General features: G+C 44.8%; 1 protein-coding gene across 8 annotated transcripts in view; it reads right to left on the reverse strand.

Annotated features, from left to right (window-relative positions):
- RNF220 (ring finger protein 220) overlaps positions 1-16,726 on the reverse strand; it is a 223,677-nt gene that overhangs the window by 18,864 nt on the left and 188,087 nt on the right. For 4 of the 8 annotated variants that reach the window (XM_065673524.1, XM_065673519.1, XM_065673522.1 and 1 more), the window contains 4 exons: positions 14,462-14,558; positions 13,414-13,500; positions 11,667-11,722; positions 9,896-9,977 (listed from right to left, as the gene is read on the reverse strand). In XM_065673524.1, coding sequence (XP_065529596.1) covers positions 9,896-9,977; positions 11,667-11,722; positions 13,414-13,500; positions 14,462-14,558 — 322 coding nt within the window. The remainder of the gene's footprint in view (positions 1-9,895; positions 9,978-11,666; positions 11,723-13,413; positions 13,501-14,461; positions 14,559-16,726) is intronic. The other 4 variants (XM_065673525.1, XM_065673520.1, XM_065673523.1 and 1 more) reach the window with 1 other exon arrangement.

A 16,726-nucleotide genomic window follows, 5' to 3' on the forward strand; every position in this document is an offset into this window, starting at 1 on the left:
GAGACCATGTTTTATTAGCCTGTAACATACTGTGCATAGCTCCTGTGACACTGGTAGCACTGCAGAATGGCAGAGCATGATGCTGCTGCGTTGGCTCTCACTTGTACATTGCCTTCAACACAATTACCTTGCTATCTGAGTTCTAAACACTTACTGAAAACAACCCTATGTGTTCTGGGATAAAAACTGCTTCTGTTTTCAACCTGGTGAAAGAATCTGTCCCCTTTTTCAATGCAGCAAGCACCACCTGCGGCAAGTGCTATAGCTGACAATATGGGGAGTTTATTTTGGCAGATGTGGATGAGCACCACTGAAGTCAGTGGGAGATAAAAGACACAAATGCCTTCTGCACTTACTGGAATGCAAGAACATAGCATAATGATGAAAAAAATAGTTATTAACAAGCAAAACACTTAAATGGATAAGGAAGTTTCTGAAAAGTTACAGGTGGCTTTAAAAGGAAACAGACACAGCTCAAGCATTTTCAGTATGTTAAGTCTCTGAGAAGAAGTCCAGTGTCAGGGACTGGTGGCAGATTGACTGCAAATCTCCCCAGAACATGTGGCCTACTGGACTGGCATGGTGCGCTGTGATTTTATTTCACCAGATGAGCTGGCTGCAGCAGAAGGGGCCAGATCCTCAGCAGCAGAAAACTGTCCAGCAAAGCTGTTTGCAATAGGGCCATGTCAAATCACACCAAGTGAAGTTTAGATCCTCAGTCTGTGAGTGCAAGTGATAAAAGCAAGTCTTCTGGCAAGACATCAATGTTTTAGGAGCCGGCTTCCCCTCTATTTAGCTAAAAATCTCATTTATTTGGTTTATTTGGTTTTAGACTAACCTTCTTTAAAAAGGCTGACTTATAATCCTGTAAAACATTGTCACATGTATTGAGGAAGTTGGCAAGGATGCTAATTTATTGTCCTCTAGGAAAAAAAAAGAAGCCCTCTTTCCTTGATTAATGTATGTTTTTGTATTGTAAGATATTAAAGAATGTTGCTTCACCTGTAATTATAGAGAATAGTTTGTTTTGGCAAAGTGCCCTGGCTTCTGGTTGCCAAGTTATGAATAATGCAATGTTCCCCATTCTAATTTCCGTGTTCTAAGTTGTGAATTTGGAGTGGGGTGCATGCAAGGGCACACACACACACGATGCTCTCTCAGTCATGAGCGCCTCTATTTTATACTTGCTTGCACAACTTGTTAATACTGGCATTCGCTTGCCAAATTCAGAGTTGCTTCTGAATAATTTCATCTTGATGCAAACCAAAATGTTGTCTCTTTTTTTCCCTACAGAGGAATTATTTCTCTTACATCGCATGCACTGTCACAATAACACTGAGGGGAGCTTACCGCTGCACGAAGGCGTTTTAAGGGCATTTAGTAGGGACTTGGGTAAAGATTCCCCAAAGAATTTAATGACAGAAGAATTCATTATGCTTTCATATCTCCTCCGCCTCCATAACACAAAACCCAACAATGTCTTTACAGAAGCGGGAAGTGAATTCAGGCACTGGCTCTTTCTCTCTCTCTTTTTCTTGGCCCGTATTTTGCTAGGACACATGTGCCCAGCCCCAATCAAAACAGAGACAGATGGCACGGCTGATCATTCAGAATAGAAGGAGCCTCGGAGTCAGCATGTTTAGATGCATTTGTAGGGCTGCGCAGTATCCGCTGGCCATTGGGACTGATTTAAAAAGGCGGCTAGTGAAAGCCTGAGCTCGCGCCAAAATTCTAAATGCGCCATTTGAGCAATTATGGTTCGACATGAAAGCTGGGAGAAAGAATGCATGGGTCATTCTGATTTCGATTTAGAGACTACGTCCCCTGTTCCAAAGAGAAAACAAACGCAATCCATTGCTTTACTGGAGCAGCTTTGGCGATAAAGGAAATAGCTATGGTACAGAAAAGTATTTTGCTGCAGCGCGAGGTTTTGTTGAGGCTGAGTTAGAAAATGATTCTCTGAACAAAAGTTCCTAAATAGAAATTACTGCACATCTAATATGTTAATATCTCAGTTCACTTTTCAGATGCATCCTTCATCCTGGTGACCCTAACTGTATTCCCAACAGACCTGTGAAGGTACACCATGGTCTTTATCGTAATGCAAGTCAAGGCCACAAAAGGCAGGCAGTGGAAATGGAAAATGCAGGTGCTCACCCTGCTCAGGCACATGTGTTACAGGTTTCAGCCTACTGAAACCCACAAGTAAACATGTCTGGATTATGACCACACTCCACGTGTAGCTAGGCAGGTATATTTTTCTACTGGAAGACTTATGGCAGCTGTAACCTGTCATCTTACTGTGGCCTGGGACTGGTGGTAGCTTTGGTTGGATGATCAGGGCACAAAATTATAAAATATCCCTGAAAGGAAAGAGGAATAGCAAATTCCTATGGCTCAAAGGTGCTCAGAAGGTTGGACACACAGCAGAGTCTTGCAGCCAGCCTCTATTCACAATGAAATGCCTTCTACTCCCATGGCCTGCATCCAAACAGCCAAAGTAAACAGGAAATATCTATGCTACTACAGCAGCACTTGGATTCATCTGCAGCCTTTTAAGGGCTTTACCGTGGAGGTGATATGCTTTCCAGAACTTCCATTCATGACCGCTGATTGGAGGTACCCAAGGGCAGCGCGATAACACATCCTCCAGACAGCTTCCTACAACTGCTGCTGCCGCCCTAGAACTTTTACACTGTTGCTGTTTCCTTTACAGGGAAAGAAAGGATCAGAATTAGTATCATTTAAGGTAATCATGCCTTCAAAAAGAAACATGAGGCTATTAAAGGAGGCCACAGCACATTAGTATCACATAACCAACTGTGGTCCCAGAGCTGAAAGAGGAAACCAGCAATGCAGAGGAAGGACAGGTCATGAGCCGGCTATCTGAGGGAAAAGCAGGAACGCTTATGCAACTGAGTGGGAAACAGCAGATTTTTATGGACAGAAACTATTAAAAAGGAAGAAAGAAGTAGTAAATAGGATGAAGTGCCTGCAATGGGGAGCGAGTAAGGTTAAGATAAGTATCGACGGTGAAGCGAGGGCAAAAAATCAACACGGATATTAAACTATGTTAATTACATTACTTGCTACTACACTGCTTCTGTAAAGGCAATGCTGGGCTCTGTGTTACAGAAGGAGAGAGGAAAGCACAATGAATTCTTCTGTCATTAAGTTTTTTGGGAAATCTTTACCAAGCTCCAACTAAATGCGGCTTAAAACTCCTTGCAGCAGTAAGCTCCCCTCTGCGGCATTACAACTGTGCATACAAGTATAAGAGAAATAATTACAGTTGTTCCAGATATAGTTTAGTGAGATGTAATACAAATGGGGCTGTATTTTTATTGAGGTACTGTTTCATATTTATACTTACTAACTACAGTTAAATAAAATGTATAGTATAAATGCATAAACCACCAAGAGCCATAATTACAATCATCCTGTTGTCATACAGCAGCTGGCACAGCACAAACACTTACTAAGTCCATCCACAATAGCGAGTAACTGCCAAAGAAAGCAGTAGCCCTATTAACGCCAGCATGCAGACAGCCTGTGCAGCCAGGGCTGCCCTTTAACAGATGCATGAGAGCGACAGCAAACTGGCAATGGATGGGGCACAACATGATCCCTTTTCTGCTCTTCAAAGAAACATTTCCATACAAACAGGGGATGCAGCCTATGTAAAAATAATTGTTACTTTTCTCTTGAGAGCATCTGGGCACCACACAAACATGGGTAAGGGATGTGAATACACAGTCACATCCTCAAAATATTTTCAGAAGGAACACAGCAAGATCTACAATGCTCCATCAGAGATGTTGTTAAACACAACAGGCTAATTTCAGGGCCAAGTCCTCTCTCTGACAAGCTGCTCACACATCTAAGGGCAGAATTCGTCTGCTAGAAGGCAGCCTGCTTGTGTTTTATAAGCTAAGGTTTCTCTTACCTATGGAATAACTCCAATATTTCACAGGGAATCATCATCCATCTAACTGAAGTACCCTCTAACAGACCATCAGCCTCATATCCCCTTTGAAATAGCACAGCTGAGCACTTGCTGGGCCACGATTTATTTTTTACCTTCTAAGACATCTTGCTAACTCTATAGCTCAATAGTGACAGTCGAATTTCACACTGCGATAGCCCCCCATCGATTTTTCATTCCCAGGAAGGAACTCCACAAATTAAAGTTAACAGCATTTCTGAAACTAAGGTAAAAAAGAAAAGGAAAAAAGAAAAGGGGCAGCGAAAGAGATACAAATGGAAAGATGCCTAAACTGTGCCCTCAACATCGGAATGAAATTTCTTCCTAGGGTTTTCACACATTATGCGACAGGATGCTAATACTGCCGAAGCCAAGCAGCCACCCTGTGTCTGCGGAGGATACAGCTCCAAAACACCACAGGTTCAACAGACTAAGAGTATATATGAGAATTTAAAAACCTATGGAAAACTGCCCCAAGGCATGAGAGTTAGACCTAACCTTTGGACACAGCTGCACTCAACAGGGATACCACCTTCCCCCATCTCTGAGTTCATACAGTAGGCCTGCCTCGCTGAGCTTCGTCATCCGCTAGCCTGTGATGAACCACGACACTGATACAATTTCAGCTGCTGCACTGGTAATAACGGTTGAGACCATCATTGGCACAAGCAAATTCTATCGCACAGTTAAAAGGGGGAGCGGAATAAGGAAACACAGCCCAGCACTCTGCTCTCCAACACCACAATCTAGGGGATGAAGGAACACCACAGTCGCACTTCATAAAGAAATGGAGCATCTGCCTATGTACTCTTTCAACACTGAACACCAGTATGCATTACAAGCATGTATTACACACTAGTGAATTACTGAACGGAAGGAGTAAAACCTAGTAAAGACAACAATCTGGACACAAGCAGCCCAGCCCAGCAGTGCTTTCTCAGCCTGGCTCTGACAGTCCCATGTTTCAGTTCAGCTTCCTGGATCCTGTCTCAAGTTTACATGGGCTGATCTAGGACTGGACACACCAGGAGGATGCTCTCTCTCAGTGGAGCACAAAGGGTTAGTTCATTTATGACTCAAGCTAATTTTTAAATTCTATCTTTGCTACATGACATTCTTGCCTCCCACCAAAGCCTATTAATGGCGTGACACTATGGTGAAGGGCTAAGAAGCACTTATCCCCTGGTGTCAATTCACAACAGCTTCTGTTTCCATCTGATGCACCAGCTTAAGCGTGGCTCCTTCCCTTTCAGGCCTCTACTAACCCTCTGGCTTCACACTTATTCAGCTCCCATCTTGACCTCTCTGCCCAGGAGGAGGGTCCCTGGGACAGACACTGCTACCTCCCTGCCTGCTCTCACATGCTTGACTCTTTGCACAGGGACCCCAAACCACACTTGGTTTCATTTTAAGTGATGCTGCTTCCTGTGCTGCCACACCAGAGCCCATTTGAAGCTGATGCCTTCAGAACAGCTGGACTGGAAAGAGGAAAGGTGGGAGGGGGAGGAAAGAGGAGGCAAGAAAAATAAAACAAATACAATCGCTTTTTGTCTCTAAACCCCTCTTTTTAACCCAATGAGTGTCTCATCCAATGAAGCATGATGAGCATGAAGTGTTATATAAAGAAGATAATTATAAAGGGATTTAATGCTTGGCAGGCTCGTACTGAAGGTTTATAGCAGAGGCAGCGTACTCACTTAACCAGCCTTGTGTCCGGGTTTGCTATTATGCGGGTGGCGTGGCTGGGGCCAAGCGGAATCAGAAACAAGATTTGTTTTAAGGAAAAAAAATAAAATAAGAAGAGCACGGCCCCCTTCCCACTGAGGATGGCAGCTCCAGACCCACCCCCTTCCACTCCTGTCCCATCCCTGATTAATGATGTTGTCTGCCTGATTTATGACCCACCCCAACAGATTAGAGTTTCCCTCTTCAACCTCCCCCCGCCTTTCACCCCTCCCAGAAGGCACAGCCACACTCCGCTGGAAATATTAGAGAATTATTAAATAAACATTCATACGTCATGTCTCTTCCCATACTGAGCTCATCGTAGTCAACGCTCAGCGGCCGGGCCCTGTTTGCTTTGGGGCTGACACCAAACAGCTGGAGTGATTCATGGAGAGGCTGGCTACAATGCTCTGTGCCATATATCATGCTCGCAGCGCTCCCTGCCCCGGCGGAGATAAACTGATCAACCACAACGGGCTGGAATGAATTTATGACAACACAAAATTGAGGAAAACAAATGGGAGGTGACCCAGTGGGCCACTAACCCAGACTCTCTCACTGGCCTGCAATCTAGTCTGGTGGCAGAAAGCAAAATTGAACATTGGCACTCTGAATTAAGATGCTGGCTTTTAACCCCGGGGAACCTCGGTTTCAAAATGGCACCAGACCCTTGCAAGCTGCATCGTGGCAGGGAGGGGGGAGAAAGACTTTTTGTGGGGAAGGTGCTTTCTGCAGCTCTCTGTGCGTGACAGTGCTTTGGCTGAGAGTAGGATGTTGGTGGAGGAGCCAAGGAGGATGCCTGGGCAACTAGGGGCTGGCTGCTCTCTCTGAGCAAAGCTGCATCTTGAGTTCAGAGACTCAAGATGGGCAGAGTCAAGTCTTCAGCAGATGGGCTGCAGCCAGTGCAATACTTTCCCCATGAACCTTCAGGGTGTCTCTCCCAGACACCTCACTCTGGCGAGATTAGAAAAGTTCAGCAGGGCTGAGACACCCCACAGTGTTGGGACCAGGATCAATTCCCTCATTACCTATGGCTGCCACCTGAAGTTCAATGCAACACAGATGAGGCCAACGGTGAGAAATCTGCCCAAGCAACCATGGACCTAGCATGGCTGTGAAGGAGAGCTGGGATCAGCATCATGTCTCATTACCTATGGATGCCACCTGAAGTTCAATGCAACACAGATGAGCCTGACAGTGAAAAATCCGCCCAAGCTACCAAGGACCCAGCATATGCTGGGACCAGCATCATGTCTCATTACCTGTGGCTGCCATCTGACGTTCAACACAGATGAAGTCAACCTGCCCAAGCTAGTGATGACCTGGCATGGCACAAGGCACGAAGCAACAAAGGCAGACTTACCCCAAACCCCATCTAGTTATTCAACATGCAAGAGACTTCCACCAGACCCTAAGTTTAGACTAAATTAACTTGCCTAAGCAGAGCTTCAGCAGTGTGTCAAAAGGAGGACTACTGCTGTACTGTGTTAATAGATTAAAAACCAAACAAAACCACACTGCTCTCCTTGCTAGGCTTATTTTTGGAAGAGGGGAGGGGGAAGGACCGTCATTCTTATGAGAGAAGGATCAATAGTGAATCGCTGCTAACTCTATTAGGCACCGCTCTGAAGAGAGAGCACGGCTGACACAGGGGGTAAGCCCTGTGCTTCTGGACAATTTAAAAAATGCTAATCAGATGCTACACAGGGTTTAACATGCCAATCAATACCGCGCAGATTTAAAGGCAAAAATTAAAGTTACAAACAATGGAGTAAAGTGATGCTGCCAAAAACTTCCTGTAAGCACCGCCCAAAACAAGAAAAATGAAACCAATTTAGCTCCAGATTAAGAAACAGGAACTGGAGATGAATCAATTTAGCCTGTTGGGCTGGGTCGCCATATATCATGGCTCAGCAGTGGAGTGGGAAGCAGCCAGACAGTGTGAAACCCTTCCCCCTCCTTTTCTGTAGGCTTCTAGCTCTGATCCCTGTTATCAATTAATTTAACAGAACCCCTCTACACAGACATGCACACAGAGCATTCAGACTCCTTAAATGGCAGGACAGAAACTATTTATCACACACGAATCTCAAAGGAAAGGGGGGGGGGAAGGAATTCTCCACCTGAAGCACCATCCTGTTTTCTGAACCATGGTGAAATAAAAAGCCTTAAATAAGAACCTCTACCCGCTATTTCCAAAAAAACCAGCGTTACTGGAAAGACTCGGCAAGGCACTTAAGGCTTTTCCTGTAATTTCTATTAGGTTTTGCTGACATTTTGGACCTTTTGTGGAACTGAAGCTTTAGTGGGGCAAGGTTATTGCAGAGCAAGGTGTGTGTGGATACACGTGCATACACACACACACAACATACGTGCTCCCTGTACTTCACAGCAGTGTTAGCACAAGTGTTGTTTGGAAAGGATTCTGGGATCCTTCAAAAGGTGCAAGCTAAAGCCTCTTTGATCAGATTATTAAAGCTATGTCAATTTTATCACTTGAGCTCAAGTGTTCTGGAAAATGTCAAATCCTTTCAGCTCCTGCAGTTTAAAGATTTTCAATAGGAGCGGATCTGGGAAGCTGGAGGGCTGCTGGGCTGACAGGCAAGCAGCCCAAAGGGAAGCCAAGCAGTGGCTGAGACAGAAGCTGACAGATTAGGGCAGAAGGGATGAGTCCTCGCCACCAAGACAGCATGCTATGGTTGCTCACTCTAAGGACAAGGCTGCTTTTGTACTGACCTGTGAGCCCAAACTCAGTGGTCCTTGGACAAAGTCTGCTCACTGAGAAGCAGACAGCCCATGTTTGGGACATGCTAATAAAAAGCCTTCTAAAAAGGAAAGCGCTGAGACAGCAAAGCAGTGTTAAAGTTTCCTCTTGCAGCAGGGAGTTTCCCCAGTTAACCCCTAACTGTGAACATAAGCTTTGCCAGGCTGGCTGAACTGCCAAGAGATCCCAAAATGCACCAGGGACACAAATTGGGACCAGGGGGCAGAAGGAGAACAAACTACATTTAAAACCCCCAACTTTACAGAAAGTCAGCTTAATGTTACCACCAGATATTTTTCCTCAATCACAAATTACCAATGGATCTCAGCCTCAAAATGCAAATGCCATCTGTTTAAAACCCACAACTACCTCATTGCTTCCATCTCATTCGAGCTGTTTTGTCTCCCACTTGATCCTGGGGGAACATTTTATGTCAGGCAATAATCAACTTGAAACACAATTAATGCAGTCCATGGCAGCAGTGAAGGGTCTAGTTTTAGGCTTGGATTGTCAAATCTGCCTGAGCAATAAGTCACCACAGCAATGTGTGAAAGGAGGTTGAGGATAGAGGCTGTTACTCAAATGCCGTATTGTATATTCAAACACTTCTGAATCAACTGAAAAGGCTGCAGGTGAAAACCTCAGGAATTGAGGCCTTATTTCCATTAGCAACCATACAAAGATGAAATCTGGATCCTAAATGAAAAGAAATTATCTCAGTGATGCTTCTGTCCAGTTACAGGGCTGCTGGGATTCCCTTTTGCTAGAGAGAAGGAGCGTGGAAGATGCAGGTACAACAGAGAAAACAGAATAGAGACCATATGAAGGACTGCTCTCAAAACCCAAGATGCAAAGATAAGGTAACCTCTCCTGTAAAAGCAGGATCCCGTGATACATTTATAGCAGAAATCTTGCAAAGAGAATAAGAACAATAAAAATCTAAGTACAGCTTGACAAGCTAATTGCTTTGGCCAGGTTAAAGTGGGTTTGAATCTTCACCTCCTGTTCAAAGTCCCAGCTCTAGCCTAGGCTGTTATGCATCACTCAACACACTTGAAAACACACCGTAACTAGAATATGGCGTAAAACATGGATATATCTATGTACATAATTTAAAAGACGGCAATTTGCAGTGAAGAAGCCATTTGGAAGTTGTGCTCAATTCCTTGTGACTGGGTACCTGCCCATGCAGGTTATCTGGGGAAGAACTCCCCCACAGGCCCTCTGTGGACACAGCAACAGCAAGTCAGGACACCAACAGCTCCAAGTCCAGGCTTCACATTGGAGCACAACTTCTTTTCTCAGTGCTAAAAGCTTCAAACATGCCTACCCCTCAGAGTAGCATTGCTTCTGGGAACACCAGGTGAGACGCTATGGTTCTTTAAAACAAGAAAAATGAAAGCTATCCACTTTACACTCACTTTTCAATGTCACTGTTCTTACAGGTCTTCTGCATGGTCTCCTGTTTACTGCTTTCGCCATTACTCGTTGAGGGCATTTCTGCTAGGGAAGAACAGACAAATTAGTAAGAGGGCATTTGATCCTTGCAATGAAATAGTCTGAGTGAGTTACAGCTTCAGAAGCAGAGGATCCCTATGAGTTCCTTTCATGCCGATTCTTGGAAAGAGAAGAGACTGATGCTACGTGTCTCTGTCTGGCAGGGAGGCCCTCTCTCTGGAAAGCATGCTTCTATGATTCAGGGCTGAAAATACAATCCCTACGGTCTCCCCACTTCATACTTTCTGACCCTCACAGATGTAGCACTTGTTCAAGCCAGGATTTAATTCAGAAGCAAAACCCCTGCTCTCAGCTTCTCCCTTTTTCTGAGACCCCTCAGACACAGACAATATGTGCCAGGTAACCAGTATGACAGAAAAGTCTGCTCACAGCTCTCCTAGTACTAGCAATCCCATGGCTCCTCCCAGCACTGGAGGAGGTGTGAGACACCAGCTGGAGATGAGCCAGGTGAACTGCCCTAGGGCCAGCCCCTGAGCTGTAGGTTCAGTACTGTGGTTTGGGGTAAAAGGTATGAAGAAAACAGCTTATAGCAAATGTCATTAGGTGTGCTTCCTCATCACCTCTGTGGCTGTAGTTACTGAGGCTGAACGCACCTAAAGGCAACCGTTCCTACATCACAGAAAATAAATGAGATTGCCTAACCCACAGAAGAAAATGCCTGCGATAGATATCCTATGTTCTTCCATTTCATCATCATGCCTTTGGCAAACTGGTTCTACCCACCCCCCTCCCACTGGCAAGCAATTATGTCTTGTAGGTACTTTCAAGGCTCGGAATCAAATGCCCAAAGCATTACAGTAAAAGAACAGTGAACAAAATCATTGGGACAAGTCTCTTCAGGTCGCCGAGCTTCAGTTCCCTTCCTAAGGGAGTTGGAGTAGGACTGCCCAGCTTTGGAAATGGATTTGGCATCTACAGCTGGAAAGTGCCAGGTTTTATTATTCTCATATTTCCACTAGGTTAGTGCTTACACTTCCAGTGCTGCAGGCATTAAATAAAAAACCACAGCAGTCCAATGGGTTTAACACCCTTGTGCCCTTAATGCTATGAGCTCTCAAATAATGCATGCAAAGGTACAATGTCACATTCGCTTGTTTGCGCTGGAGTCTCAACAACAGGTCATCAAGTAGGACAGATCCTAGAGTTCCCACTCCAAAGGTGCAGGCTTCAGAGCTGCAGGCTTTTCTTGCCATACAGAGGCCAGCAAGGACAAGACCTACCCAACAGATCACGATACAAGTCCCCAGCACACCCTTTTAAAGAAGCAAAGATGGTAAAAAAGTTGTTGAAAAAGATCTAAACAACAGGTGCCTGTGTAGTTTAACTGCCCAGCAGCTGAACTGCACCATGACATAGTCAAGCTCTGATGGCCCACTGCGATACAGCAGTTTGTCTTTTAGTGACATGACAGCAAGTCAATCCAACCCCTATCTCTTATCACCGTATCAGTTAAGGTTGCATTTTTGGGAACTCCCTTAGCTGTCATTAACTCCAGCTGATTGTGTGGTAAAGTTTCACAAAGATAGTGTGATTGTATGTGCATACATACGTGCTGCTACTGTGCTAAAGTATGTGTAACTATCATTTGCCTAATTACTGGCAATCAGAAGATACGGAGTATCTACCTGCCCTCTTGCAGCACACACATTAATAATTCACAAGTTCAACACTCACCGTCACTGGCCCATTTAGAAAACTCCGGTGTTATTCGGGTACTGGGTGTGCCACCACTGAAAGAGAAAAGGGCAGAACGTTAAAGGTCGAATAAGGAAAGTTCTCCTGCTCAGGAAAAGCTACCCCTTCCACCCAGCAGATCTCTCTCAATCCTTCTATCCATCAGTCTAGGCTTCAAAATGTGAGCGGCTGGCCTGCTGCAGGAGGTGGTTTTGTGCTAATCCACATTCTGCGACCTCTGCTGAATCACACAGGGGTAGTGATGCTAACTGAAGGTTTGGGATTCAGACAGCATCTGTGACCTAAGGCTCGTTTCTGAATACGCAATTTCAAAGATGAAAACCTTACTCTGAAAACCTTACTTGTGAACAGAAATCCTCAGTGCTGCAATAGCTTCTCCCTTTAAGAATAACTTTACACCTTCATAAGCCCCATCTTTTCCATCTTCCCATCTGAAGAACAGCAGCACTGAAGTACAGACAACTCAAAACCCTGTCTATTCACTTGCAAGCCAGCAAGAGACTGTGAGAGAAAGGAATCTTCTGAGCAGGCTGCACACCTGTGGCTGTATAACATTTTGGCTGTATGTGCTAGGACAGTTGCACTCAAAAGGTAACACAGGCTCATGCTTCATAGCATCAGCTACCCTACTGCGTTTCTACAGAAACCTGACAATTTCAAAGTGCTTTTACAAGCAGCATCACCTCTCCTGTTTTAGAGATGGGCAGACAAGCCCATCCAGGAGACATGCAAGGACATTGCCCAAACAGTGAAGCAATGTATTAGGTGCAAGCCACATGAAGGAACTTGGTCTCTTGGCCTCAGGACCTCAGCTGTCTCACCAAGCACTAAGTGTCCACAGCCACTCACAAGGGATACCCAGATATCCTCCTGCTACAATACCACTGTCCTGGCTGTGAAAGAGTTTCAGCGTCTTTGAGGCCCTGTCTATGGACCAGCATGGCTAGCAAAGTATAGAACAGACTAATGGTATGGATCCAGCGTGGCAAATGCCACTTTTCTATGGAGTGGAACCTAATTTTCAACTAGTGTTTGTGACAGGCTAAGCAGTAAGAAAACTTCATTTCACTGCTCTATCAATCACTTCAACCTTGACCTCACAAGATCACCCCGTGAAAGAGACAGAGGGGTAATTTAAGCCCTGTTTTATGCAGGGCAGAGGGCTTAGAAAGCAATCCTAGCTCCGTGTTAAGACTCATTTTATTTGCCTGAAAGCCCCCAGAATACTGGCCTCCTACATTCTCCACATATGTATGTGGGCAGAGTACACATCCTGCCCCAACACCAGAATCAAATGCAGAAGGATTAGTCTGCATGCCTCACAACACACAGTGTAATGCAATGAAATCATACCCCGGGTGTCAGACTCCAAATGTGCTGAACATGATTCAGCCGGCACCACATTATACTACTAAGAGGCCACACTTCATCGTGAAGCAAGATGATGCATAAAGTCTTAGTACAACACAGTTTCTCCATCGCCAGAATTCACCTTCTGTCCAGCACTGTTCAGGGAGCAGACGGCACTGGCTGGGAAGCAGGGTGGTTTAGGGAGGGAGAGTGTACACAGAGGCTTTATGAGGCTGCATGGGCAGAAATGGAGACCCACCCATCACACTATGCTTCATGTAAGTCTCTCTTGTTGTGATCCTTGCACTCAAGTGGTTGAATAAATTGAGATTCCCCCAAAAGTAATAAAAGCAAATTAGAAAGGTACAGTACTTACTTTAAAACAGCACCTCGGAGCGCCTCCCTCTCTTTGGCTTCACCTGGCTCTTCCCCAGTGCAAGGAATAACGTCTGCCTCTGTGTACCTGAACACAAGGGATTAAGGAGCATACAGCCTTGCTGGAGAGAGTGGAAAGGCTTTTGAGATGGTTAGGACACTATCTGGGACATAGAACGAATTCATTCCAACTGGAAACACCTCAAAAGAAACGGGGCTGGTATCCATGGATGGGCTTGCTTTTAAATTCTGGATTAAAATCTGGTTTAGGTGGAAAGAAACAGAAAAGTCTTTTGACAGCAACATGACGCCACAGCTTCCTAGAAGGGTAAAACCAGTTCCTCAACCTCTGCAAGCCTAACTTGCACAATTCCACTATTTCTGTTTGAGGTACAGAGGTCTTTTACCACCTAAGAGTTGGGGCTTCAGTCTTAAAGGCTGGTACAGATTTCAATACAGTCTAATTCTTTAGCTGTACATTCCCCCTCATCACAGCTAAGTCAATGTCTACCTAATACCCTTGCATGAATTCCTCCTTGATGGAGGAGAATTGTGACTGAAAAGCTTGGCTCCCAGACAGAGAAGTTCCCCATAACTGCCCTTAATGATAGTCCATGTCTAATGAAAGCAGTGGCACGTGAATAGTGCTTGTAATGTTTACTTGCACAAAACTCCTGAAAACAATGGACTGTCTTGTGAAAAATTAACTCAATTCCTACCCATGAAGCAGGAAAAACTATCCAAATGGAAGAAACCTGGATTTGCTGATCTGTCTTCCTTCTTTGCTTATAAACCAGGAAGATAGATCACTAACTTTGACCTCCTATAATATCTCCTACAAAGCTCACCAACCAGGTCTGAAGTAGTCTCAAAGGGGGTAACTGAGAATTCCTCCTCGTTCAAGTAACATGGTAACTGGAGAAGGCTGTGTCATTTCCAGTAGGCCTGGACACAGGCTATACACCAATATCCAGGGCCGTGCTGTAGGAAAGCTAGCTGAAGATGCGTCTCTAAATTCCCTCTCAGTAAGAGCCTTTCAAAAACGATACTGTGCTTTCCCGTATTCAAGTGTGTCGTCTCCATCCACATCCAGGTCAGCGTCGCTGTCTGGATTCTCCTTGCCACTGCACATGATAAACCCAGAACCTGGAAGAAAATAAACCAGATGGATGAGCATTTGAATTAGAGATGAAGTGTACAAGATCTCTTCAGCATGGTGCAACAGAACCAGTCTGCAGGCTGTCCTTACCCTTAACAGCCTCACAAAAGGTATCATCTCCAAAGGCTGAAAAAGAACAATCTTCAGGAGACTGCAGAGAAAGCACTCACAGAAATGCTCTAACTTCATGGATTTTATGCTCTGAAATGCCCCTCAACAGTGACATGTTTGCTCTCCACATGAGTTACTTTAAAGTTGATGGCACTGCAAGGCTCTCTCAAAGGTAGAAAAAACCAGAAGCAAAATAGGAAAGACGGTTTTTCAGAGAAGTGGTTAACACAAAAACTGCATAACTAACAGGTAAGAGAAGGCCACAGGGACAGCTGGAATTAGTCCTTAGTTCAGCTGCAAAGGGCAAGCAGAGACTAAAATACAATCAGAAACGCCATTTTATTTTTTAAACGCATTTAATAATGGCTTAGATTTTTACAATACAAAACATTTAAGAACAGGAAACCTGTTTCTAGGAGAGGGGAAGAAACAGAAAAAAACCAGAAAGAGACTCCACAGTCACCAACAGCTCCCTACAAGTAGTTCTGTGAACAAAGCCCAGGGCAAGTCAAAAAGAGTCCTGCACTTCCAGCACAGGTGGATCAGGCACAAGACCAGTCCCAACTAAAGCTTTAACAGTTCCAGCCAAGACTGAGCTGTTTAACACTTGCCAGTTTCTAAAACCTTACACATATACTTTGGTTCTCAAGCATTTTGTAGTCTGTGTTACTGCTGATTGTAACCAGGCTTCTTTTTCTTGAATTGGTGTGCAAACACAAAGATGAACCTTTGCATGGTATTTGCTGCCTTAGGTTTATTAATAGAAGGGAAACTATTTTTTACTCTTTAGATCTCCCTTTATGAAATCTAATACTGGATATGCTCTCTCCCATGAGACTGGAAATTAAACATCTCCTGAAACCTAGGGTGGTTGGTGTAAGGTCCTCATTTGTGTTTGATTCTGCAGCAGATCTAAGCTGTTTGGGGATAGAAGCTAAGCAGGCAGAAATCTGCTCACTCCAGCTGCCTCCAGTACCTTCCTTCACTTAGCACCCCACTGTCCAGACAGCAGACCTGGACACCTGGCTCACAGAGGGTATCTGGTGGAGACTGAAGGACCTGGCACATCCAGATGGCTGGTAACCTACCTAAGTCTGTGACTAGACCAGGAGCACATCCCACCTACAAACAGGTAGATGTAGTCCTGGCTTTGCACAGATTCCCCAAGGGGGTTACCTTTCTGCACTTCGAAAGTGGTTCTGAACAGAGACAACAGGCTAAAATTAATCTAGAAGCACTGAATATAAGATGCATGTCCAAAGAATGAGGACATTCCCAAGCATTAGGGTAGCTCTTTTAGTGCTACAGACGCCCAAGCCTGTTCATCCCACTGGGCTCTCAACAGCAGACTTACACAAGCTTGTGCTGCCAGCTGCAAACTTGCGCTTTCCTAGCCCAGAATAGTGAGCGATATTTCTAACAGCCTACATCTGTGCAGAGAGCAGGGCAAGGTGAAGGTCTCATTTCCAAGGACACCATGCAGACACAGTTCTTTACTGTCACTCTCTAGGAATGGATGCTCCCACTGATTCATTAAGCCCCCAATAAAATTTGTTTATATGGATTTGATATTTCTCTTCCCTGAATATAAAGAAGGTCCTTAACGAGTGATAACCGTAGCATGGCAATGATTTTAAGACTAACCTTTCCCTAGAAGCATAAACTACCTTTTACTTCAAAGTAATTGCCAACCTTAATCTTTAGCAGAGGTAACACAATGAGCACTGACAATGCAGCATCCACCATCTGTGACAGGTACTGCAGGAGCCACACTTGTGGGGCATCACTGGGGCAGCTGTCATCCAGCAGACCCCTTAAAAAGCACTTCGCATACTGGCTGCATGCTGCCAGCCAACACATGTCATGAGCTGCAATGGCTTATCTAGTAAATCTTGACTCCCTCAGTTCATCACAATGTTTGGAAGAAGATTTAGAGGAGCAAGAAAGACCTGTCAAAGAAGCTGGATAGTCTTTCAAAGCTGCCTTAGAAGTCACAGTGGGTGACAGGGTGGTAATTTACAGGCATGGCATTTAACCTTCAGTA

The sequence above is a fragment of the Lathamus discolor genome, chromosome 3, assembly GCF_037157495.1.
Source record: "Lathamus discolor isolate bLatDis1 chromosome 3, bLatDis1.hap1, whole genome shotgun sequence".
NCBI lineage: Eukaryota > Metazoa > Chordata > Aves > Psittaciformes > Psittacidae > Lathamus > Lathamus discolor.